This window comes from Phaseolus vulgaris, chromosome 8, assembly GCF_000499845.2.
Source record: "Phaseolus vulgaris cultivar G19833 chromosome 8, P. vulgaris v2.0, whole genome shotgun sequence".
In the NCBI taxonomy this organism is placed as follows: Eukaryota; Viridiplantae; Streptophyta; class Magnoliopsida; order Fabales; family Fabaceae; genus Phaseolus; species Phaseolus vulgaris.
Genome location: NC_023752.2, coordinates 43,460,658 through 43,485,981, shown reverse-complemented (window position 1 = coordinate 43,485,981; position 25,324 = coordinate 43,460,658). Strand labels below are relative to the sequence as shown.

The 25,324-nt window shown below is 37.2% G+C and overlaps 1 protein-coding gene and 1 long non-coding RNA gene across 3 annotated transcripts; both read right to left on the bottom strand.

The window, feature by feature from the left end:
* Positions 1–4,107: 4,107 nt before the first annotated feature.
* LOC137824249 (uncharacterized) lies at positions 4,108–13,724 on the bottom strand. 2 transcript variants are annotated; one of them, XM_068629804.1, is made up of 10 exons: positions 13,507–13,724; positions 13,216–13,324; positions 10,435–10,534; positions 9,145–9,288; positions 8,347–8,405; positions 6,632–6,699; positions 6,495–6,546; positions 5,648–5,821; positions 4,917–5,516; positions 4,108–4,466 (listed from the first exon to the last, which is right to left on the bottom strand). In XM_068629804.1, the coding sequence occupies exons 1-10, from the start codon at positions 13,512–13,514 to the stop codon at positions 4,251–4,253; spliced, it is 1,530 nt and encodes a 509-aa protein (XP_068485905.1). In that variant the 5' UTR covers positions 13,515–13,724; the 3' UTR covers positions 4,108–4,250. The 2 variants fall into 2 exon arrangements, with proteins under 2 accessions (XP_068485905.1, XP_068485906.1); XM_068629805.1 differs by lacking the exons at positions 10,435–10,534; positions 13,216–13,324; positions 13,507–13,724 and adding an exon at positions 9,496–9,588.
* A 4,039-nt stretch (positions 13,725–17,763) lies between these two features.
* On the bottom strand, positions 17,764–19,621 carry LOC137826570 (uncharacterized). The gene is made up of 2 exons (XR_011083535.1): positions 19,163–19,621; positions 17,764–18,353 (listed from the first exon to the last, which is right to left on the bottom strand). It is a non-coding gene; the product is annotated as an uncharacterized lncRNA (long non-coding RNA).
* Between the last annotated feature and the right edge of the window lie 5,703 nt (positions 19,622–25,324).

Sequence of the window (25,324 nt, the reverse complement as noted above, 5' to 3'; positions counted from 1 at the left end):
TGAGTATCAGGCTTCGCGGATGAACCCGACTTTGAGAAGTTTTTCAGCCTCGGCTCTGGCCACGAGCCTCTTGTCTTCTCCGTGGTTTCTTTTCTTTTGCGCGACCGGGCGTACTTCTTTGTACACCGAGAGACGGTGAGAGATTATTTCAGGATTGATGTCGGCGGTCGTCCAGGCAAAGGGATCCACATTTTTCTTTAAAGTTCGGTGGATGAGTTCGGCGTCAGCGGCTGCCATGGTCGTGCCAATGCTTGTCTACCGCTCCTCATCGATGAGGGTGGCGTGGCGTAGCTCATCGCTTCTAGTCTTGGTCAACCTCTCTTGGGTCGAGGTCTACCATGGCGACCGCGTGTTCGGCCGGTGGTGCGTACCTTCATGGGGATCTCCCTCAGCCGGGGATATTGCGTTTTGGCGAGTGGCTGTTGGCAACCTTCTGCCGGGTGGGCTCCACTCACAGGCTTTATTGAGGGGTGGAAACGATCGCCCCGAGCTTGTTGAGAGACGACCGCCCTTAGAGGATGTTGTAGGAGGAATTTGCGTCAATAACTAAATACCTGATCTTCAAGGTTTTTCTTGCCTCATCTAGGCCGAAGATGGTATATAACTCAATGTACCCCTTTGTGCCTACCCGCTCCCCAGAAAAGCCGACCACATGGTCGTTGAAGCCATCATTTCCTCTATTGGGATCCGCATGGCTATAAAGGTATTCCAGTAGAGGATGTCGACCGAGCTCCCTTGGTCCACAAGGGCCTTCTTAATGGTGAAATTGTCAATGTCGACTGATATTACCATTGGGTCGTCCTGGGAAGGGTCTATCCCTTTGAAGTCTTTGTCTGTAAATGTTATGGGTGGCATCCTCGGTCGGATGGACACCAAGTTCACTTGCGCTGTTGGAACTTCTGCCTCTAGCAAACCCGTCGGCGATGGTGTTTATGACCTCGCGACCTCTTCTGGTATCGTCTCTGGGGGATCATCTCTCCTCTCGTGCCGCTCTCAACGATGGTCGTCTTCCCGGGGTCCCAGGGGTGTGTGGTCTCTCCTCCTTGGCGTTTCCTCCTTGCATGGGGAACGTCTGGTCGTGCGACTGCTTCGCACAAAGTGGCGTAGGTGCCCTGCTTGGATAAGATCTTCTATCTTATCCTTCAAGGCTTGACATTCCTCGATCGAATGACCGGTATTTTTGTGGTACTAACACTTCTTCCTACGGTCGACGTTCTTGGGGCTCAAAGACCTTCTCAGTGGCGGGATCAGCTCTGTACTAAGGGCCTCTTGCAATATTTTTCCTCTGTCAACGTTGAGGCATGTGTACCGTGAGAACCGAGGCCCACGGTTATCCCGTTTGGGGTCGCCTCGTCCAGATCTAGACCTTCCTTATCGTTCTTTCTCATCCTTCATTTCCCCGCTCTCTTCGGCTCGAGCCTGGTTCCTGAACTCACACAGCTCTTCTAATTGCATGAACTTGGCTGATCGGCGCCTAAGCTCGTCCAAACTTGTCGCAGGCTGCATGCATAAACTGTCAACGAAGGGCCCTGGTCAGAAGGCGGTCAGCATGTGGTGCATTGCCACCTCAGGGCTGAGGTTTCGAATGCTCATAGCAGTTTTCCCAAACCGATCGATGAACGTTCTCAGAGACTCCCCCTTTTCCACTAATGTTATGGACGTCAGATGGTGGGGGCGGCTCGTTGTGAACTGAATGTCGAACTTGGCCATCAGGGTTTCGAAATAATCCACTGAATTTGGGAAGAGCTTGGTGAACCAGCTTAGGGCTCCTCCCTTCAGCGGGGTTGGGAAGACTCGACACAGGACCTCGTCGTTCGTTATATACAGACTCATGTGAGTTGTGTACGCATCCATGTGTTCGTCAGGGTCGGTCGTTCCATCATACCGGTCCCTATTGAACCCCCGCCACTTGTCTGGCAAGGGAGCTTCCATGATTAAATCAGTGAAAGGATGGCGTCGGTCGGCTGTGGTGGTGCATGCGATGTTAATTGTCTTATTAGGATAAGACTCGCCATCCATCTCCAGGGTGAGATTCTTGTTCTTCGGCTCCCTCTTGGGCTGGGGGTCGATAGCTGTGGCAGAAGACCTGCCAATCTGATTGGTTGGGACGATGGACGGTCCTCCGTCCATCAGCTTCCTCATCTCTATGTTTTCCTCTCGGAGGTTTCTGATTTCCTCATCGTTCTTCCTGGTAGCCTTCTCATGGGCTTTCTTCATCTCCTCCAGCTCCTTCTGGAGCGCCAACATCGTTGCCCTTGATCTACTTCGAACATTTTCTCCCTTGCCATACTGCGGGTTGATACCATCTGTTGTTTCTTCACGCTGCTCTCTCGGCCCCACGGTGGGCGCCAATTGTTCTCGAATGGGTTTGGGGACCTAGAGAACGATTGCTCCTGCTCCTATGTCCGGGCGGTCCAACACTCTTGAAAATCCTTGATACGTTCACACTACCTGTTATGCTTCCTTCTTCCCGGCCGCCCTGCTCCTCAAGCGGGGATGGTGCCTGCAGATGGCACTTCAACGCTCAAGTCAGTGGGGTATCGGCACTCGGTTGTCAGAGTACGGTAGATAATGACGTACCTTTCTTCTTGAAATACGTGCTATTTATATTATCTTAATGGGTCTTTATTGTTGGGTCAGGGGAGTTGGTTTGCGCTTAGGGTTGTGTTAAGCCACCCTTAACCGTGGATTTGTCTTGCTAATCTAGTCGACCTTTGACTTGAACGTTATGGATTGGTCGACCACGTGTGCAACGCGATCACCTCTTTATCGTTTAGGTGCGGCATGAGCCGAGTAAGGGCCGACTCAATTCTCAAATTATTATTAGCGTTACATCTAATTATGCATTAATTTATAACTTTACACATTTAATAAGAAAACTGCTAAATCATACTTGAATTTTCTTTAATATTTATAAAAAATCAATAATTATAAAATTGGAAAATAAGTACAACTTTTTTATTTAAAGAAATTAAAAGCAAAATCATATTCCGAAGCACTTTTTATAGTGTGAATTGGTGTTTTAAAATAAAAACTCATCGTAGATTGTGCAGCGAATAGTGGATGGATAGGGTCAGGGATGAGAGTTGTATGTGGCCGAAATACGTGTTTTCTTTCTCAACTAAAAAAGTTTCCAAACTCATAGTGGTTTGTTAGAATTTTATTCTCTTACAAAGAATCTATTTACTTTATTTTTATCAATATTTAATCTGTACGATATATGATATGATGTATTATTTGTTTTTCTCTGTCATTTAGTCCCTTTTTTTACTTCATGAAATCAATTATCTGAAAATAATATCATTAAATAAAATTTTGACATTTTGAAATATTTTAAATTCTATTCTCTAACTTCAGATTTTTTTTAATATGTTTAGCTTGTGGTTGAGTTTTAAAATTTAAAATGAAATTTACGAAATAATTTGTAATAAATTTTGAAAGTAATAAGTTGAGTTAAAACAAATATTTTTACCTTGTAAAAATGTATTAAAAAATAATAAGGAATTTTTTTAGCATTTAATATTAAATTCCTTTAATTACTATTATTATTATTATTATTATTGTTATCTATAATGAATTATTTAAAATATCTTTAAAACTGTTTGCTATAAATTAAAATGGTTTTTAAGATTTTTACAAGTAAAAGTTACCAAAGAATATATGTTAACAATTTTATGTAATTTTGATATCAACAGCATAAATTTAGTTGAATTAATTTTATATATCTTTTACTTTTATAAATACTATTATTGAATAAGAAAATTATAAATAAGTTTAACTCGTATTGCTTAATAAATCTTTTAAAACCCAAACAAAAAAAAGAAAAAGCAATCAAACTTTGGTGTAATCGTTTACAGTTATATACATTTGTGAACCTAAAACTGTATTGCAGTAGACCTTTTAATTGAGTTTTCAAAATAAGTTTACCCCCTTAGAAAAAATTCTTTGCAAATATACTAAGTTCAAGCCTTGAATTTAGGAAATGATTTAAACCTAATTTCATGTAAGCCCCACCACCAATTTCTAAATGGGTATTGCCATCTCACCTAAAATGTTTGACCACAAAAAATAAGAGGGCGATTAAAATACTCACTGTAGCCGAAGAAGAATCCAGAATCTTCAATGACAATATATATTTACCACAGCATTAAGAAGCAAGATCAGAACAACTTTAGAAATGTAAAGCTGATTAGTTCCATTTGCTAAAACTTAGTTTCCTAAGTATGCCAAAATTATTGACATTTCTGTATTCACAAGAAAATGGGCAATTTATGGTCTCCTGAAGCATAGGAAATGATACTTTTTTTGAGTGGTGATATATAGTTTGCCCCATGGAAAGCAGCAGCTCGCAGAATATTAAAAGGTCCAAAGTCAACAGAATAGGCTTTTTGGAAGCCATCAAGGATAGCCATCATCATAATATTGCCTGATCTTCTCTCTGCTTCATACTTCTTTAATAAATTTACCTGCAGAACCGTACACAGAAATAACCATACCAAATTTATATGTACAAACATATTAGCAGTTCCAAAGTTACTCAAATTTTTGTAAACTTACATATTTAATGGCTTTTTACAGATATTAAATTTTATTAATATAATTGTTGAATAGTGTATTATTGTCTTAAAAAATGCTGTATGCCAACTTTTAAGTAGTTTAGACACTGATAGATGTATAATTAGACAGTAGAAATTTACTAATACTTTAAAATAAAATGGTATGCCAAAGTCTCAATTTAGTTTTAAATTTTGTGATAAAAGAAATTTAAGTTGATAAAGTTAGATGTGTAGGTAAAAAAAATGTATTTTGCAAAAGCTATATATGAATGAGATAATCTACGAAGCCTTCCGGATTCCAACCAGCAAATGATTATACCACCCAGGAACAAACCAATGCACACATATGACATAACATACCTCTCCAATATCAGAGCCCAAAGCAATCCCCTCTGCAATAATTCTTGAAAGAGAAAATGCATCTCCAAAACCCAAATTAACTCCTTGACCAGCAAGAGGATGGACAGTGTGGGCTGCATCTCCAATAAGAACCACACGTTTTGAGGAATAGGAATTGGCATGCCTTAAAGACAAAGGGAACACCATCCTTTCAGATGCCAACTTGGTCACTTTTGGAGGAATTTCAAAGAATTCATTAGTTGATATTGCTGCATCCATTTTAAACCAAGAGAACATGTCTCGAGTTCCTAATAAGCCTGACGTAGGACGAGGTCCATAACCATAATCTAAAGCATAATTCACATCCTTTAAAAATTCTTCCTCAGTAGTTGATTTGCGACTGTTTGACTCTGCTGGGCTCATGGTCCAAACAATATTGCTAAACTTATCACCTATGGGTAACAGAGCAATTGGACCGCTGGGTAGAAAACGTTGCCATGCACATACATTTTCAGAGGTATGCTCTACTGTGCAGATTATTGCATTCTGAGAGTAATTCCATCCAGTCGTTTTGATTCCTGCCAATTCCCTAACATGTGATTTTCCACCATCAGCGCCAACCTTCACAACAAGCATCTTTATTAATATACATACATTAACATGTAACAATAAGGGGGTCGCTAATTGTCATCCAGAATGCAGTTAAGCAAAATTTTGTTACTGTTTAATGCAACATAACACATTTAAATTACCACCAACTTTGCATATAAGCTACTTCCATCACTAAGTTGCAGCTTTGCACCATGCCCTTGAGCAGATGACGGTTCTACGGAATTTGTATTCTCCTCCACTATAGACATAGAGCTTGTATTCAAAGTCATTGAACTTAACCTCAAAGGATAGATTGTTGTCTTGAAATCAGAATCCTGTCAAGAAGGTTGTCGTTCTCAATGTAATGTATGTATGCCCCAAAATGACAAATTTTACTCATACATAATGAAATACACAATGTTCTTAATGGGGGAAAAGTGGAATCAGCCAAAACATAACTAGATTTACTGACTTGATGATAGTCCTAACATTAAAACATGTCTAAACCAGCAAAACATCCAAGAATGACAGTATTTCATCCCATTCACATTTAACACTAGTATTAATAAGCTTACTATTCAGAGAGTATTCTTGCACTCTGAATTGAAAGACAAGTGAAAGAAAAATATGAAAAGTTCAGACTTTCTAGTTCATGAAGTTCCTAGCATTCATAAATGAACTGGTCTTACTTCAACCCCCAAAATCTAGATCAATAGGATTTTCCAAGTCTTGTTAGGAGTATTTTTGGTATGTTCCTAGCCAGTCTAGGACATCTTAACATCATTTAGCCAAAACAATGTCATTTTTGTACAATATAATAACGTGTCAGGAGAGAGGAGAATTTAAGAACAGGAGCATGACTGAGAAATCCTATCGGTTTTTAGTTATGAATAATGAACAGACTCCCCAATTTGGAACATTGTCCAAGTGGCTAAATGCTTGCTTATCATAAAATTACTAACCAAGTAATTACATACTGCATATCACACGCAAAATGCAAATTTATACCTTTACGCATGACAGTAAGGCATTGTGGAGCACTTTATTCTCGGCCACACACCTAAGTGATCAAGTTTTCCAATTAGAAATGGAATAGCTGTTTTTTGCAAAAGGGGTTTACTTAATGACGACATGTCTACACTTACCCTAGAAAGTCTTTGTTTACATCTCTTGCATTATATCTAGCATATCCCAAACCAGTATAATCCCAGACCTGCGAAGAGATACAAAACAATTCATGAAATGTTGAATAGTAGAGTAAAAGTGTAGACAAAGCAAAATGCATCCTCAAGACAAGGAGAATCACCGGTCTTGAGGCAAGCACAAAAAATAAGGTATAAACAAAGTTAGGTGCTTAAATAAAGAAAGTGAATAAAATTTTATATTTAATAATCACCACCACCAAAGCCTTATCCTACTATGTGAAGTTAGTTACTTCTCTCAACTGATACTTGAATTTAGAGAATAAAACTGATAGGCTGGCATTGTGTCTGTAACAGTCTACACATGGTCTGTATATATTAGCGTTGGAATTGATTGCAAGGATTCAATCTCAGATACAAATCCTAAATTGGTCCCTAGCTGATTACACTATATATACTTCAAATCCTACCAGAAATACCAAACACATTCTAACATTTCCCATTAAGTTGGAGCCCATGATATACACACCAAGCTTGTCAGAAGTATTATGGACTCCATCCTTTATTGTATACAAGTTGAAAATTAGAGTTTAGGCCTATTTAGACAAACTTTTTCATAAGGACTTTCAGGAAAGAAAAATAGGAAAAAAATTTGAAATTAACTTCTGCGTAAGTTACTTTGTAGAAGATCTCTGATGTAACTTCTCTAAATCTTTTTATTTTTAACTTGTGAATAAACTAATTTTAACTTATGGAAAAACCCATTAATTTTTTCTTCTTATTTTTCTCTGTTAGAAGTCCTTATGGAGAAGCTTGTTCAAACATACCCTTTATGAATTTTGTTGCTATCTTTGCAGACAACATTCTCCCAAACAAAATGACAATCAATCTCAATGATTTTAGTCCTTTCATGAAAGATAGGATTTGAAGATATGTGCAGTGCCGCCTGACTGTCAGTTCATTGACTGTTATTCACAAATGTTGTTATCTGTGAGCAATTGCATCAACCAAGTCTGCTTCTTGCTTTTCCACAAATTCACTTTTCTCCACAAAAGATCATGAAGTAGAGTGTCTATCCAGGAGAGTGCTTGCAATATCAGCAGTTGTTTAACCACCAATCTCCATATGCCCTGTATCTTCGTATTGTAAGCCTTCATCTCCCATGTCCTCCCTAGTGATTGAAGTATATTGACAGTAGCATCCTAGTGACATTCACGTTGAGAGTTGTGAAATTGGCTTTCTCTGCTCACAGCAAGGGAGATATCTGGTCTTGTTACAGCATGGTAATTTAACTTTCCAACTAACTTCCGATAAGTAATGAATAACCATTCATGGCGTTATCAAATATGATCTAAAGAAAATTGTCAAATTTATTACACCACAGATTTGAGAACTTGTATTGGCATTGCTTGGGAGGCTATAAATATGATTCACACGTTTCGGTAGTAATTTAGCAATTACAACTAATATTTCTAAGGCATTTGATACTTTGAATTGGACATGTACCATACCAGTGTCATATGAGTGTTGGTATATGAATGTGTGTAGCCGACTTGCTACAGCAGAGTTGTGCTTTATAGGTATTTGCACAACATTTGTGTTAATTTCCTAAATATGCTCCTAATAACTATGCACTTTGAGAATCCATTTCCACTATTGTGCTAGTCACAAAGAGAAAATAATAAATAACAATGAATAGGAGAGAGAAAAAAAGTTACCTGCATTACATTAAAATAAGCATGTCGGTTTTGCTCAACATATTTCCAAGCACCAGCATCTGAAAATAGACAAAAAGTAATTGTTAAAAGAAAAAGAACAGCGTAGTAATTAGACTAAAACCATGTGTTTTACTAGACAATAGATGATGGTTTACATACTCTTATTTCATTTATTGCAAATAAATAGAGGATATTTTATCTTAATTTTCAACACCCCCTCTAAGCTAGAGCATATTGATAAATATGCACCAAACTGGTATAGGACCACAGGTTCGAATCCTGTCACCTTGATGTGAAGTTCACAACCCAACACAGCCTAAAGAGCATCCGTAGTAAACTTTCAATCTTTTAGAAAGAGAAAAAATAGACCGCCCTTGATCTGATCTGGGCGGGATCTAAAGCAGCATTTCTTCCAAATGTTTCAAGGGCAAGCCTTAGGTTCAATTCTTTCTTGCCTACAGTCATCTTACCTTCTTCTTTGGAGTTAAACAGCATTTCAGTAGTATCTAATTCCCGTAAGAAAAATGTACATTTGGAAGAAATGCATTACTGTATAGAAGGATTTAGTAGGCATGTTATATTATTGGTTTATATATATATATATGTGTGTGTGTGTGTATGTATACACACACATATGTAAGCTTTTAAATATGTAAAAAATAACTCATCTTTCACATGTATTTTTCTCCTTTTTCTCTAATATAAGTTTTTCCTTTTCTAAACAAAAAAACAAGAGAAAAAGAAATAATTAGATTTTGAAACCACAATGATGGTGATTATTGACTAACAACATAATACCTTGGAGAAAAGATATAGAAGCAGGAGTTACTGTACTGACTCTTGGATCAGGGGCGTCTTCCTTCTTGATGTGCAAGCCACTGGCCAGAGCTGGATTACTATCAATAATTGCAACGTTCAACTGCTTTGTCATTGGCATACTTGCTGGAAGAACAAAATATTCACCAGATTTGAAGTTATAATACATTAGTCAGTATCATCATCATCAATTACAAAACTATGTGTTTTCGTTCTTGTCTTAAAGAGTGTTTGGATAAAATCTTATTTTAAGGAAATAATCACTTTTCAAGACAGCTTCTAAAGAGAGCTTTTAAAAAGGAAAAACAAAATTCTAAGTGTTCCTGACATCACCTTATACTTTATTATTTCCACCTCTCACTCTGCCCCTATCTCACTCTCTCATTTTTTAATACTTCCCTTCATCGCCATTATCAGTCTTACCCACTTCATGACAAATAAAATAATAGAAATTAGAGACAAAAACAGTTGAAAACAAGAATAGTAGGATACATTATTGAAGTGTGAGAACAAAAACACAATTTGTCACAAATATATTCAAACTATAAATGCAAGCTTCAAATTTAATAGGAAGCCAGGACAAGTCAACAACGTTGAGCCATATTCTTTGTAAATGATCACAAATAATTGGACTATCGGATAAATACATGCTATGATGCTCTCTTTGATAAAACTGAAGTTACCAAATACCAAACCTTTAAGGCTACTAAGATGCAATGAAATACTATCCTAAAAGCCTAACCATTCATTTTTAATTTCTACTCGAACCTTACAAGAATAAAATCTAATTATGATTAAAAGTGCTGTGCAAAAAAAAAAATACTTTAATAATTAATCATAATGAATGACTACAGGTGATTGCTAAGTATAATTTTATTGATAAAGTGGTGGTGATTAGTAATCCATTGACATGGTTTGGAACAACCAAACCGGTTATTTAGAAAGCTATAACAAATGACCAAGGATAGATCCAAGTAGGTAGAATTCAAATTAAAGCATATATTACTAATGTAACAGATTGTCAAATATTTTATGGATCCGGATCAGAATAAGTTCAATAGTCACCACAAATTTAGATAGGAAAAATATATGAAACTTTTATTCAGTTAATTGAACTGAGATAAGGGGTAAAATAGGTGCAGATTGACAAAAAAATTAAACTCAGTAAAGACATGACTAGCTGAGGAATTTTGCTAAAGCTTATCTATCTACAGAAATTGCATCTAGAAAAAATGACTTAGACACACCCATCTCCATGTACATTATACCTACCCAAGAAGCAAGCAAGAGCCATGCCAACCATCCCTCCTCCTACAATAGCAATATCATACTGTGGAATAATTTTGTTAATAGCCTGCTTCTTCTCATGCTCCTGCCAATTTTCAAGAATAGAATAGGGCAATTTTCATTTGATATTCCATAGCATGAATCATTATCTTTCAATACAAACTAATATAATAATGTGAAAACGCACAAAGGTGCAAGTCCAGGATAAGTGATGATAATTGGCAAAGATTACAAAGAAGTAGAGAACTCAGTAATCACAGTCATTACTTTAATCAATGTAACAAGAATAAACTACAAAAAGTAAAAATTAAGGTAAGAAATATAAATTAAAAATATGATGCTTCTCATCTACAATCCACCTCAACTTAATAAAAGAAAAGAAGCATGTCACATTTTCTCCTTTGCTGTGCTTGATTTAGCCAGAGAGGTTGTTGTTCAAGGAAGTGAGGGCAAGTTGCCCAACACAAAAATGATTCCAGTCTGTGTTAATTAATTCATAGAGTTTATTGATCACATGATTGAGGATAGTTGCCCAACTTAATAATTAAAGTGATCGGTGTTAATGCAGAGAGCTCCTCACATGGGGGAGCGATGGTAAGTTGCTCAACTTTGGTGTTTCTAAGAGTCGGAGCAAACACGGTGGTTGAACAAGATACTTGATTAACATCATAGGTTGTAACCAAAGAGTCGTGAATATAGCAAGATTCAACCTGTGTGGAAAAATAAAAAACGGCTGTTTCCTCAGACAAAATGGGACAGCCTAGATTTTGAAGAACTTTAGGAATTCTCGAAATCTATTCTACAGTGAGTTAGAATTTCTGAGATAAACAAATTCTTTTAGCTTATATGTTGACAAGAATTTATTCTAGGTGTGCGATCCACACAAAAAATATCTAATAATCTATATATTTATATATATCAATAGTGATAACAGTTTAGCATTCAAAAAAATTAAATTTTCACAACATACTTCTAAAATATCATTCCCAAATGCAAATCAATTTGTTTAGCCTAATCAATAATCTCAAAATCAATTCTTTCCATGTCAATTCTTTCAAAATCAGTTCTATCAATACCTAAACATTCAGTGAGTTGGTAAGGGGTCAGTGCCAAGAAGTTTGGTTGAGAGATCTTGCTTTTCAATCTATGAATTTGTCATTTGAAGACTTAGAGTACTAGTAAAGGATCTTTGGTTGGGTTTCTGGGTATTACAGTGATGTGAACTGGAGACCAGCTTGAGAGCTGAGGTGACCAGTGATGAGAAAGGCCAAAGACATCTGAATCCGTCTCAAGTGCTTGAAATTTTTATGGTCAGCATTGAAAGGTTTTTAGTCAAGTGGAGTACTAGTTGCCTGAGATTGCTTGTTGAGATGGGTAGAGTTTTCATATCTTGGTGCTTTTCCTTTCTGTTCGTAAATTTGCTACTTGAACCAAGGGCTTGCAGCATGAATGAGAGGATTGTAAATGAATGTTGTATGCTGCCTTTCTATTTGATCACCCAAACCAAAAGGTATTGAGTCTTTATGCTATTAATAATTAACAATGCAGCAGCAGGCAACACTGGGATAGAGGAAAGTGAGATGACCTCTATTTAAACATTTTAATACAAACTAAAATTTAGACTACACAAATAAGTCACAGTTTACTGAGACAATCACCGCCACCAATCTAGGAACACGTAATTTAATCAAAAGAATGAAAGATGACAAACGAAAAAGAGCACCACAAATTAAATAAAAATGAGCAGAATGTGATCTGGGAAGTTTAAAGAAATAAGATAGATCATAACACAGGAAAAAAAATTATTTATGAAGTGTAAAGGAACCTTTTCGTGGAATGGCCAAGGAAGAGGATTTCAAATCCTAATTTTGTTTCTGAAGCAAAAATTTCATTAGAAAATAGGGGAGAAATCACAATTCAACCCCAGAACCCTTAAACAAATATTACTATAGTGGTGAAAATGGGATTTTAAGAACCATATCAAAGTAGCGCTACTATAGCATGAACAAGGCCATTATTTCAGCCACTATGAGCAAAATTGAAAACGGCTACACTGCACTACTCCTCCACAGTGCTACTGCAACTATAGCACACCATTGACTACTTAATAAATAAATATTCTGGTCTAAGGTAGTCTTCTATATTAAGTTTTTGGACGTTGATTACTGATAAAACATCATAAATATTGCAGGCCCCCTTCTCTGTTGTCCCAGACATGCTCCTTGACATCCCCACTGTTTCTCAGCAGTTTTAATATAATTCAAATCTCAATTTCCAGTAAGATCAAAAGTGGTTCTCCTGGAAATATTCAATTTTCTGTTGTAACAAAAGCTAAAATACCAAATATATTGCTCGAAACTTTTCCAAAAGCCATTATAGTATCGCATCACTACAGAAAGTCTCAGGTAAGTCTAGCCTACAGTATGCGATTGTTCCCTAGAAGTATTAAAGGAAATAGGTTGCATCTTTCAATGAATATTAAAAGGTAGAACTCCTTAATCTGCTAAAGAAGAAACTTGGAGAGCTGCATCAACAAGACAGGGTTACAATCTACAAGCATATCCACACAAAATGGTCAATTTAGAAACACAAGAATGAAGCCCGTTTGATCAAATTATATAAAACTTGCAGTTTCCAAAATCTATAGCAAAAATAACTATCCCGATATTGCTTTAACACTATGTAAATGAATTCAATTTTGTACAAACACACACTATAAACAACTAGAAAAATATAATTATAGGTAATGATATGATGTATGCTTACATTGGACGCCTCTCCAGTAGTGGAACCAGCAACTTTCACACCCTCGGTACAAAAATACTTTCTTGGAATTTTGAGGGCACGGACATTTGAAATAGTCTTCTTCATCAATCTATTACATCAGTTACAGAGTCAGAGCCCAAAACAACACAAATAGGAGGAAGAGATAGAAAACCACTATAAACACTACGAACCATATTCTGATGCTGGCATACGAAGAAAGAAGAGGAAAGAAAAATTATTTGAACTCAAAAAAGTAATTGAAAATATCCGAACATAGAAAAGCATACATACCTGTTCATTGTGTGAAGAGGGAAATGGTGGAATACAAGAAGACGGAAGAAGGAAGGGTTTGGTATTTACGGAACTGGATTTCAAACCATGGGAGGGCTATGATATACAGCGTTCGAATCGAATACACGTGGATACACCGCAAAATCGCGTTAGAATAGAAAAATGTGAAGCGCTTAACTGCAAAAATGTTCGAAGAACTTAGTGTTAAATTTACGTTTCATCTCTCCCTGATTTTATTTTATTTTTTTAGACGAATTTTGTTACCTAAATTCTTTTAACATTTTATTATTAATTTTTTCACATGTTATCTATCTGTTAAATTTCTGACAAAACAAAACTTGTCCCAAAAAATTTATAAAAAAAAAAAAAGACGGCATTATTTTATTACCTAATTCTGTAAAATAATATTGTATTAACCTTATTTTATTTTTATTTATTTTCTTATCACTTCATTAGAAATTTAATACATTATCAAAATAAATAAATAAATAAAATTTTATGGTAAAATACACGAAAATTTGTGAAACAATGATAGCCTAGTGAAAACATATGTAATTAAGACTATGATTAGTTAAAAGTAAAAACTTTCCATGCTTCTCTTTCTGTCTTAAAAACCAAATATTTTTATTAGAGTAATTTATATTCATCCATTTAGGTGGAGTATTAATACTCCAATTGTTAATAAATTTATACTTAATTTCATGTCTTGATATTACTATAGCTAAATATCTAATAATGTATTTGTAGAAATTAAAAAAACAGTAAGGATATTTTATGAAAATTGACCCGTGATTAGATTTTTCAGAAATTGTTTTGCTGTAAAAAAATTAAAACAATATTAACTCTTTTAGTCAACAAATCTAAAAATTAATAACTAAAAAATGAATTAATTTTTTAAAATACTTCTAAATGATTTTTATACATTTTTTCTTTTTACTTTTTAATCAATTATTAGGAGCATACCTTAGTTACTTATAAAGACTCTTAATTTATTAGTCAAATAGTTTTTCTAAGTTTTTAGATGAACTAACCTAATATAGTTAGCTTGTTGAAATGGTTAAACTCAAGGAACTATGCATAAGAGTGATGGTGAATTGAACATTTACAAATTTTCACAATTTTAGAATGATTTTTTTTTCTTAATCCTTGAATATGAAATTTATGAGGAAAATAATATGAATACAATTTTAAAAAAATTTATCAACAATTAATAAAATAAATATGAGAGTAATGGAGGAGAAGAGAGTGAGAGAGAGAGGGACCAACCGAAAAAATTATATTAGTTCACTGGACAATTAAACTTATATCCATTTGTCTAACCACACTAGCCAAACCACACACTGTAATTTCCAAGTTCTCTCAGCACAATGTCCTCCTTCAACGCTCCAACAAGAAGGATAACAAAATCTTTTGGTTTTAAAGGTAAAAAACTTCACATATTGGTGAATCTTTTTGGTAGCCTCTCACTCTATCATTTCCTTACACTTAGGTTGGAAACATTAATACCTAGTTCTTTGGTGATCAAGACATAATAGAGGTATTCCTTCAAGTGGTAAGGAGGAAACTAGTTAATGTGCCAAAGGTGCTTAAATTCTCTTTGTTAAAAGAAGATAAATTTTGAAATACGAGAAAACTACTTCAACACCAAAATCTTCAAACCTTTATGGAACTCATAGTTATGATCTACCCTAATCTTGTGAAAGTATTTTGTACAATTTTGAAGTTTGAAAGAGTTGTACTCAAATTCAAAGTCCAGTGAGTTTATATTGAAATCACTCCATGCATTTGGAAGAAACTCATTGGGCTAACATATGGAAGTATACAAAAGTCAATAAGGGCAATAGTAACGCTCTTGAAAATTTCAACAAAGTTCAATTTTTCATAAGTTGTCTAAAAAAACCACCTACATCCATCAAAAGATTCAATAGAGGAGGCCTAAAGTTTGAAGAGAGACTCCTTGTAATCATCATTGCTTGGCAACACACACCTAGGGAAAGTAATCATGTTTTGTTAAATGAATGTGATCTTATTATGGTGCACAACACCCATAATAAGATCAAAATCAATTGGATATATGTTATCAAAAGACCATATGATGTAGTCAAAAAGACTACCTAATTATAGATTTCCTTGTGATATTCGTGTCTCCAAAATTCTCAACCTCTTCAAGTTCAATGTGGATGGTAAACTTTCTAACATCGTTAAAAGTACAAATGAAATGACTAATTTTACTTTTTCACAAAAATAGGTTTTTGTAAGGTTAATGATTCATGGACTATAAAGGATGAAGAAAAAAATGTTTATAGAGTTGTTACACATAATGCTCAAGAGTTTGAGTCTACACATAAGGTTGGAACCGAGTAACACTCAAAGAGATTACACGATGATAACTGACATTATTGAATATCTTCAACCAGTAGACCAATGTCTTCCTTATCTCAATTTGAGCAGGAATGAACATATTTGTTATTGATAAAATATCACATCATGAGTTTTGTGCAACCCAATTTCAACACTTGAACAACTAAAATTTGAGCATTCAAGATCAACTTGTTGAGTTTCAATATGATAGGGGAAACTAGGCAGCTTAACATTGCATTTATATTGTTTGTTTATGTTTTGTTGGCTCATTATTGCTATAATTTTTCATTTTATCATGTTTTTTTTAGTTTTGCTGCATCTTTTATAGTATATTCCTTTAAAACTTATTAACGATCTTCTTGAATGTTTAATATGTTACTGGAGTTGTCTATCAAAATCTTGATTGTCAAACACTTCAATATTTAGATGTTTCTTGATGAGTCATTTTATGTTTCTTTATATGATGTTTGAACTTTGGTTGTTTGATGCAACTCGTGAAACTTCTCTTTTGTCTCTGTTTGCTTATTGTCTAGTCTTTGATTGTCATCTTTTGATTCTTCAGAAGACTTCCAACAAATTGGAGACTACACTACAAAAAAAAAATTATTTTTATCGGGGGTTATATTTGGCGTTACCGACGGTTTTAACCTCCGTTAAGTGCGTTACCCGCGGTTTGCTTTTCCCCTGGAAGATCCAGCGTCGCTAATTGATTATTGGCGTTACCGGCGGTTTGAAAACCCCCGCTATTCCCGGCGGTTTTGAAAACCCCCGCTATTCCCGGCAGTTTGGAAACCCCTGCTATTTCCGGCGGTTTGAAAACCCCCAGTACTTCTAGGAAGTGCATATATAAAAAAATAAGTGACAAATAATAAAAATGTTGAACCAAAATAGCCCCATTATTTTCTCATACTCTATGTTCTTCTTCTACCACCTAACACTAATACACTACTACTCTTTAATTTTTTTATTTACTTTCCAAGATTTCACAATATTATATAAGTATGATTTTTCAAGAGCCAAATCAGGATCGAGGTAGATAATAAATAAACTTCTATATTTCAAATTTTAAAAATAGTTATTAACAAAATATCCAAGATATTAGTATTTTTATGAATTGGGTAATTTTTCCAATCATTATAGAAAAATGTAAAAATATATTTATTTAAATGTAAAGATTGTATTTTAGATTAGAAGCTTTTAGTTTGGTATGTGATGTGATGAAGTTTTTAACATTTGAGGGCCTGTTCTGCAAAATAACAGAATACATGTGCTGTTCTTCTGCACTTTACTTTTATTTTGTATATGTATCTATATGTGAATGAAAAAGATTTTCACATTTTCTGTACTTCTGACAACCTAGATTGCCTGGTAGAGCAAAAAAAAAACCCTCTTCACTTCTATCTTGTAATAATGTGTGCTATCACTTTATTTAGGATATATATTCATCACTTGACATCTAAAAACTCCCTGACAAACCCTTTTAACAATACAATATTATTTTTAACAATAAAAATAAATATAAATGAAATTTTAAAACAAAATAAAATATATTTGTTGAATAGTTTAATAAAATACGGGAATTGTTAAAACTATCTTGTTACAAAAAGATACAACCCAATCCGAAACATAGAAGGAAGAAAAACCAACCACCCATGTAAATATCCAAACGAATTATCATAGTTATTCACCAAACTCAACACCAACTTGGTCCCATACCTTCTGGCTTCTGCTATTATAAACTCCAGTCCCTTCATTATTTACACAGCCAAAATATAATTATTATTGCTGCAAAAAACTGAACACCAATTATAGCAAGCATGCATTAGGCAGAAGAACTAATGTTAACCATCATCAAATTATAAAAATTAAGAAAAAATAGCTTATAGTTCATCGATCTAATCACAAACCATCATATATATGCATAAACTTTTTTCACTTTTATTACAATATTTGTGTTGACTATTAATTCAATGATTATCTGTGATGGAATACCAGTGTAAAATAGAATATATATATATATATATATATATATATATATATATATATATATATATATATATAACAACATGATCATTAAGTGCTTTAAAAGATTAAACAACTAATTAACATCTTTACTCTAATTCAATATAACAATCTCTAAAAAAATTCAAAGATTAGAGACTGCAAAATGGAGATGAAAATTGACCAGGAACATGTCCTCATTGTATGATCCAGGAGAGTATTGAAGGGGCCTATCTTCACCATCACTGAAAGCCCATGTTCTTGCTATGCTAAGTCCATGGTTTGCAGCTGCTTGAAACGCAGATGAGACCTTGTTTCTCTGAGATGGATCAGAGGCCATGTACATGAGCGAATAGGCATTATAACCATTAGCATATAGGGTCTCTCATTCAACACAAGCTGCACCCGTCCTACTTTCACAAACTCATCATCATGGTCATCAACTTCTACTTTGAAGATCCCACGTTCTAGTATCAGGTAGAGAACTAGAGAGAACAAAAAGAAACCAAGCTTCATTAATATATATATTAAGCCAAAAGATAATGTTAATTTATGAAAAACTTCAATATAATTAAGCCAAAAGAATTTCTCTTGAAGCTCCATCTTGACAAAATCCTGCACCGTTTCGGGGCCTTCTATGATGCAGAATTTGTAGAAAGAGAAATAAAAAAGTAAATCAAGAAAATAAAAGGAATAAAAACATTCAATACGTTAGATACACTCTCTTGTAGTTTCAAACATAATTAACAATTTAAGAAAACAATTATATTTATTAACTTCTTAAAGCAATGTCCTGATAATAACACTTAAAGTTAACCAATGCATTCAATTCATCTCAAGAGCCTTAAGTTAACCAAGTAAACTATGAAATCACACACAAATTTCTATTATCCTATATACCAGTACCATGTCTTCATAATTATGATTTCGCAAGTTTTATAACGTTCAAATCACACCAAATTTCAGGAGATAAGAACTTCAGCTCCACATGAGAATAATTTATATTTGTTATACAGATTTTACACTACACTCAACAACATTTATTTAACTGCAAATATTTTCAACACAAAATTTAATTGAATAACTAAATTATGTGATTGATAGAAAAAGGTACTGCTATTGCAACAGAGAGAAAAAAATCTGTAATAACATACTCTGTACAACAAAACTGTAATTTTATTATAGTTTACAGAGCCTAAAAGAACTAAAAAGTTGAAAGCAATGACCAATTGAAGAGAAAACAGAGAGTCATCCATTGGAAGGGAGAAAAGAAAAAGAAACAGAAAAGCCTTACCTCTCTTGGCCTGAAGTGTCCCATATTTGAGCTTTGATGAGTTTTTCTCCAACCTTGATGTTTCGGTAAGCAAATTCCACTCGTATTACCGGAATACATCTTTTGCAAGAGCAGATTTGATTTCCCAATTTCAGAGTGTTAGAACAACTTTGGAAGAATCGCACACACTGGTGTTCTCGAGAATGGAGGTCCAATTGGAGGCGTACTTGTTAGCATTGTGGAATGGAGCGGCGCAGCGAAAGAGTGTAGTGACGTTGGAGCGGGAGGCGGAGGGTGGCGTCTGAAGCGGGAGGCGGAGGATGGCGTTAAGGTTGGAGGAGCAAAGACGTGGAAGGATTTGAGGGATAGGGAAGTGAAGAGAGAAAAGAGAAAATTAGGGTTTACACGAAAGACAAGAGGAAAGTGATAAAGAAAGGAAAAAATAAAATTTAAAATAAATATAGATTATTTTAGAGAGATTTAAAATAAATATCTGGAATTTAAGAGAGGTTAAAATAACCTCGGTAATTAAACTCAGTTACGGAGGTTATAATAACCCGGTTAAAAAACCTCCACTAAAAACATCTTTTTTTTAGTGCTACACCTATTTATATTATAAACAATTTTATATTAACTTGAGAAACTTGTTATATATACTAAAACTTGAAATTATTTGTTATTTTCAAAATTGAGAGAAATTTATTGTTAACTATATAGACTTGTGTTCAATAATTATACTTTAACACACGTGTCCTTAATGCAATGTATTAATAAATGATGAAAATTATTAGTTATTGTCATCCACACGAAGTGAAAGACAAGTTTTACTATCAACTTTTTACTTTAACACTCTTACTCGTAATTTAAAGATACTTTCAAAACTTCGAAAAATCATTTAACTTATTTTATTTTATAAGTCTATTATGACATAAAAATAAAATAAATAAACTATTGATTATTTTTAGATTAAAATGTATTAAAAACAAATGGTATAATTACCTTATTCGTCCTTACATTTAGGGTCAATAGTCAATTTAGTAGAGTGGTTGTTCCTGTCGGTTAACTCGATTGCCCTCGTACTTCTAACGACGATCACACGCCCAGTTCTTTCTGCCTTCGTTCGTGCATTCTTTCGATCAAACACCATGAACCTGCAAAGACAAAGGGGCGCCCTAGAGGCCGTTTGCACTTCGACGCTCAAGTAAATACTGGGCAAAAGAAACAGAAATGTGTATCTCTCAGTCCGTCTCAAGAACTGTGTAAAAGACTGCCTAAAACTTGCGTACCTTATGAGGTTTCTTACTACCCTTTATATAGTCTAGGGTTTCTGTTGTTTCCGTTATCCGCATTTAGGGTTTTTGAGGATATGCCTTAGCGCCACTATCACCAAATCTTAGGGCAATCTAGCGTGTAAGGCTCCCTTACTGGAGTGCAACCTCTGACGGAATGGTCACCTGGGTACCAACTTGTGCACCTAATCTCTGGGGCCATCCGTCCTAGGGGTGCCCTAGTTGTTCACGTGCCATGCATGTAGCCTACCCCTGGAACGCAACCCTAATGGGCCTTAACGCTTCCAGTGGTTCTTTACTTGTGCCATGCTTGAATGCGCTATTCACACCACACGCATGGACCCCTCGTGATCTAGGCTTCCCCCTACTGATAACTAGTGTGTTGTCTGGGATCCACCTCTCGTGGTCCAGCTCTGCTTTTTGAGTCACTGATGCCCGATGTCACATCGCCTTCACTCTGATGCCGAGGACACATCAGCACATCCTGGTGATCGACGTTTGACCACTCATCGGCACCTTGGCGCATGGCACTTGTGAGACAATGGTCCATGCCACTTGTGGGTCCCATCTTACATGGCCCACCATTACTAGTAGTCAGCGATGTCCGAGGACTGGTCGGTACCCAAGCCCCCCAGTCTCGAGCTGTTAACTTGTTCAACGAAGAGACTAAGTCATTGCCCTTGGCGACCTACGTTGCACTGAGTGAAGGGACGTGAACAGTGCACCGAAGTGACACTTCTCCATACCTGTTTTAATCTTCGCACAAGTGGCTAGATCAACGACCAAGACTTATCGCCGCTTGCGCTCCTTCATTTACATTAACCTTTTCAAAAACGCGCGCTTCGTAACTGTTCCATTACTTCTCTGAAACTCTTTTCGATCGTTCTCTCTTCTCTTTGAACGCTCCTGCTTTTCCTTCTTCAAAACTCAGAACTTCCAACCCACTTCGATCAAAATGTATGATCTTTATGCATTGATTGCTCTTATCTTGCGATTCCATTGCTCAATAACTGCCTGGGATTGTTTAAAGTTTCTGCATTTAGGTTTTCTCTGTTTTTCTTCTAAGTCTCTGTTTTTTCTGGGTTTCTCGAGTCGCACCATCGTCTTCCTCTAAACCCTCGTTTCTTCCTTCTTTTTTCTCTTTTTAGCTTTCTCCTTGAGATGGCCCGAACAAAAACTACATCCACTCCTCCTCCTAACGCTCCTCCCAACGCTCCTCCCAGCATTGACTACAAAGCCCTATATCCTTGGGCCTTTGACGAACTTCTCGCTGAGACCTCCACGCTTACTTCCAGTGAGGATGTGATAAAGCATAGGGAGGACGAGGTTGCCTGTATGAGCCGCGTGTTTGGGAGAGAATGTGATTCATATGTATCCATTAGGCCCTACGCGAAGGGTGAGCCCGTGTGCGCTGATGACCGCACCAATGACGGAGAACCCTTCTTCTTTCTCTATGCCACCATCTTCAAGCGAATCAAACTCCGTTTGCCGCTTTCGGGTTTCGAGCGGGCACTCCTGACGGAGATCAACGTGGCCCCTGCCCAACTGGGCCTTCGTAAGGGCCTTTTGCATCTTGTGCAACCATTTTAGGCACCCTCCCTCCGTGGATGTCTTCCTCCACTTCTTCGAGGCTAAGAGTCCCGGGAAGAAGCTTTGGGTAAGCTTCAACGGGGTGGCAGGGAGAGTCCTCCTTACCCTGTTTCAGCAATCTTATGAGGCTTCAAAGAGAACCCTGCTGGACGGATTTCCCCTTTACTGGGTGGGGAAGCTGAAATTCAGGAAGCCTACGGGCCTCGAGGAGTTGGCTCCCCCTGATCGTGAACTATGCCAAGTCCTTGCAAGTTTGGGAGCAGTGTTCAACACTGCCCAACTGATCAAGCACGAGTATAGTCCCTCATACCTCAAGGGCTATATTGGTTTGTTTCTACTCTTTCCCCAACTCGTTTTACATATTGCTTGCTTAACTTACGCATTACACGTTTTGTATTGTGGCTCTTGTGTTTTCTGGTTGATGGTTGTGTATTGCGTATGACTATCTTCTCATATTTTTCTTGATGCAGGTATGGTGCTCAATGAGGAAAAAAGGAGAAGGTTGGTGGATGTGATCGCCCGCCGCCAAGTGGCACTTGAAGGTGCAGGTGGCTCAGCCCCCGCTGTTCCTCTTGCTGTTGTCCAAGCCTCGCCCATTCCAGCCCTCACTGAGAAGAACAAGGGGGTGGTGGCGATTGATTCTGACGGCGACGAGGACACCGGGGAGGGTCTCGTCTTCAAGAGGCTTAGAGTGGGTGTCGTGGCGATCTCGCTCTCTGCCACTGATGGTCACCCTCCATTGTTTAGGGATAATCCCCCAGCGCCTCCTCTCCTCGCACACTCCTCGTGCTCAAACGTGGTGGGGAGAGCACTCCTAGGGATGACCAAGTGTCGCCCGCTCCTGAGCTACCCCCTGTTCTCCAGCATGCCCTCAAGAGCTTCCAAGAGAAGGAGGCAGTGGAGGCCTTGGGAGGAGACCAGCTGAAGGAGCGCATGGGCCAAGGCCTTGGGGAATTCCTCGTCAACTCCCTTACCTTTGTGAGCCAAGCAGAGGTGAGGATGAGGGAAGAACTAGAGGCGAGGATGAGGGAATAACTCGCTCTCCAAGCCCAAACCTTTGCCAATCGCGAAACTGCCTTGACCTAAGAGTTGAGCTGCCTTCATCAATCAGAGAAGGATATCAATAAGCGGCTCTTCGACAAGGGTCAAGAGAACCTTCAACTGGAGGCGAAAATCCTGCCCCTGCGCAACAGGGTCATCGAGCTGGAAGAGGAAGTTGAGGGGACCAAAGCCAAGATGGAAGAAAGGGCCACCCAGCAAGAAGTCCAGTTTGGTCGCGTAGAGGGCAAGCTTACTGAAAAGGTTGAGCAATTCAACAAGACTGAAGCAAAGCTCATGGAGGACGTCGTTGATGCCTACGAAGCAGGGTTTGAAGATGCTCTTGCTCAGGTTGCCTATGTGCACCCTGAGTTGGACATCTCCCCCTCCGCCGTGTTAAAACGGGTCGTTGATGGGTAGCTCGTGCCCAAGGCCCCTTCCTCTTAACTTGTAATAACTTTATCGTTTTAAGAACATTCTGTAGATGCTTGCAGTCTGGTGAGCACTTTGTTGTGTATATACTTCGTTTATGAATTTATCTGCTTTAAGCTGCTTTCTACGTCTTGGTGGTTAACTACTATGCCTCGCGCTAACCTTTGCTAACAATGCGTCTGACGATCACCCATACTCTAGGTAGCGCGCTTGTCCACCACCCGCTCTACCTTACCTTCTTCTTTGTGGCTTAAGGTAGCGGTGGTGTGCACACGAACCCCTAACTGGCCTCACCTTCGTCACGCAAAGATAAGAGAAATCTTTATAGGAGCCCTCCAAACCTGCCTTATAAGTCGAGAGAGAGAGACCCCCTAACTAACTTCACTCCTACTTTGCTGAGTAAGGATATGCCTTGCTGATGCCGCTGGTGAACCGTGTTGTCTTCATCTCGGTGTTCTCACTCAAGAGGGAGGCGCACTCTGCGCTATCCCGCTTCGAGTCTTCTAACCCGTTAGACCATACTGTCTCCATCATGACGCTCTCACTCAAGAGAAGGAGGCGTTCTCTGCGAACCATCGTGCCCAGTCTCAAGACTTCTAGCCCAAGGAGAAACTTGCAACTGACCTTGTCCTTGCTATGTGAAGTCAAGGGAGGGTTTAACTGGTGAACCATGCTTCCCAGCCCTTGTGTTTTCACTCAAAGGGGGAGGCGTTTTCTACGAACCGTCCTGCCTTCCCTTGAGACTTCTAACCCAGGCGGAAAGGTTCATAACTGACCTCGTCCTTACCCCACCGGGGCAGATAAGGATTTTACTGGTGAACCTTACTTCTTACCCCTGGTGTTCTCACTCAAAGTGGGAGGCGTTTTCTACGAACCATCCTGCCCACCCTTGAGATCTCTAACCCATAGGGAAGGTTCTAAACTGACCTCGTCCTTGCTATATAAAGTCAAGGGAAGGTTTTACTGGGAAACTACACTGTTCAGCCTTGGTGTTTTCACTCGAGGGGGAGGTGTTCTATGCGAACCTACCTTTCCCGCTCTCGAGACTTCTAACCCAAGCGAACAACTCGTTACTGACCTCATCATTGCGCAAAGGCGAAAGAGGATTTTACTGGCGAACCATATTGTTCAGCCTTGGCGTTCTCACTCGAGGGGGAGGTGTTCTCTGCAAACCTACCTTTCCCGCTCTCGAGACTTCTAACCCAAGTGAACAGTTCGTAACTGCATTGTACAAAATATTTGAGAATATACTTCAATCAAAATTTATTGCGTAACTGATAAGTGTCTAATTTCAGTAATATTTCATATTAAAATATAGGCACTTATGAGGATTTATTGCTAATTTACATATAAAATAATCCCTAATTTATGAATTTATACCTTTTTACATTTTTTATGATCTTTATTTGAATAAGAGTATTTTATTCCCAAATTTGGTGTTAATTGCAGATTTCTAAGGAAGATTGGAGATTTGGATTAAAGATGAATGATTTGAGCTAAAAAGATAAAGATAAAAGGTCCCAGAATGGAAAAGATGCAAAGAAAGATTGGGCCTTTTTTATGTTTTATCATTTAGCCCATTAGCGCGACATAGGAAACAACCTAACCCTAGAAAACTAGGATAAATAGAGGGCTAGAGGCTCAACCTTAGGGTGGCAGATTGAGAGGAAAACACCATAGAGTGAATTGTAACCCAATTGGGAGAATGGAAGGTGATAGAAGTATGCGTGGCTAATTCTACCCTTTGGGATTGGGAGTAATGTGCTCAAACTCTTATGTATTGAGGTGATATTTTATATATTAATATTCAGTTCTTGATTGATTATTGGTATTG

Bases quoted from the DNA above. Each gene is read 5' to 3' on its own strand.
- LOC137824249 (XM_068629804.1), bottom strand. The intron at 9,289-10,434 runs GTAGGTATAATG...TTGTTCTTCCAG, and splicing joins GGCTCTTGCTTGCTTCTTGG to CAAGTATGCCAATGACAAAG. The intron at 4,467-4,916 runs GTATGTTATGTC...ACGGTTCTGCAG, and splicing joins TGGGCTCTGATATTGGAGAG to GTAAATTTATTAAAGAAGTA.